The 1513-nt window shown below is 34.5% G+C and overlaps 1 protein-coding gene across 1 annotated transcript in view; it reads left to right on the top strand.

Moving 5' to 3' along the window:
- LOC106871896 (protocadherin Fat 4) overlaps positions 1 to 1513 on the top strand; it is a 42476-nt gene that overhangs the window by 25416 nt on the left and 15547 nt on the right. The window contains exons 8-9 of the mRNA XM_014918649.2: positions 424 to 552; positions 999 to 1103. Of these exons, the coding sequence (XP_014774135.1) occupies positions 424 to 552; positions 999 to 1103 (234 nt within the window). The remainder of the gene's footprint in view (positions 1 to 423; positions 553 to 998; positions 1104 to 1513) is intronic.

Here is a 1513-nt window from a genome sequence, read left to right as displayed (position 1 = left end):
GTTCGATGATCTCGTTTCAAAATTTTTGAAATTTCTAATGTAGACTTCTTTGCAGCAAGTAATTTAACAATTTCACCCTTCTCGCTATCTGTCAACATCTTTCCTTTAGCCATTATTAATAAATTTATGTTACCTGCATAAACTTTTGGCTCACCTGAAAAGAGGAAAATGTTTAACAATTATTAAATTCTGGGTTTTTTCGTAAAATGTAGTAATGAAAAAAAACAGAATGGCAACCAGCAAATGATGGAAGAGGTGAAACTAAAAAATAAAGCAAAATTAATAAAGTAATTGAGAAAAAATAGGTCTGCAAACTCTTTTGTCCCCCACAGTATGTAGTCTTGTATAATTTTCGTAACTACTTATTATTCTTGTACACTTGTAAAGATTGGCTAAACCTTAGTCTTTCATCTCTGTTTGCAGTTTCGTCCATCATGCGATTACTTCACTGTAATTCAGAGTAACAAACCTAACAAGAAAAAATGGGAGGGGTATTTATATCTAAGAAAGCGCATTAGTCTTCAGGAGTATAGAATAAAACTGACAGCCTTTGTAAGTATATGTTATTTCTGTTTATCTTTTGTTAATCCTTATATCTATATTTTTTGAGTTATTGCCTGCACAATACGTTTAACTAAAGTAAATCTAAGACTAATTCATTACAACACTTATGAACTGTAGCCTTCTGTAAAACCTCAGATCACTCTTGTTCTCTTATTTTCTTATACTACCCTTAATATTCTCACTTCTCTGCCTCTTCCTCTCTCTAACACTCTCCAACATAATCTAGCATCCTTTTACTCACCTTAAGCCTTCCCATCTCTGTCTCTGTCTGTCTGTCTCGTTGGCACTCATCAAATCTTTTCTCTAAATCCCTCTCCCTATTTATCTTCAACTCACTTTAACTCTCTTTTACTTCCTATCTCTTTTTAACACACACCCTCAAACGCTTCTTAAATTTATTTTTGTATATAATCTCTTACTTTCTAATACTGCAGGACGGTAAATATTCTACAAGTGTGGTGTTTACAATTCTAGTCGAGGATATCAACAACCATCCGCCGAAGTTCAATGACGTTGCTTCACTAATAGCTATCAGCGAGGTAAGTTTAATTTATCCCCTCTTCATCCATCTCCTTACCTTTCTTGCTTCCTCTGCACTGAATAGGTACAGTTCTTCATGGCAAACTACAGCAGCAACAAGATGATGGTAAGCAATGTGAAAGATAATGCTGATGGTTGTGTAGCGGAAGTGGACAGTGGTGATGGTGGAGGCGGCGGATTCTAAAGTATTGATGGTGGTGGTGTCAGAAGTTTGAATTTTGTGTTTATGGCAGATGCGGTGGCGATGGTGGTGGTACTAAGAAAATGAATTCAGTGTTCAGTCCCACTTTCTCTCACATACCCACTCTTTCTCTCCCTCTCTCTCTTATTATTACTCCCACAACTACAAATAAATAAAAAAATATATATATATGTATATATATATATATATATATATATATATATATAT

The sequence above is a fragment of the Octopus bimaculoides genome, chromosome 20, assembly GCF_001194135.2.
Source record: "Octopus bimaculoides isolate UCB-OBI-ISO-001 chromosome 20, ASM119413v2, whole genome shotgun sequence".
NCBI lineage: Eukaryota > Metazoa > Mollusca > Cephalopoda > Octopoda > Octopodidae > Octopus > Octopus bimaculoides.
This window is presented reverse-complemented; position numbering and strand designations above follow the sequence as displayed.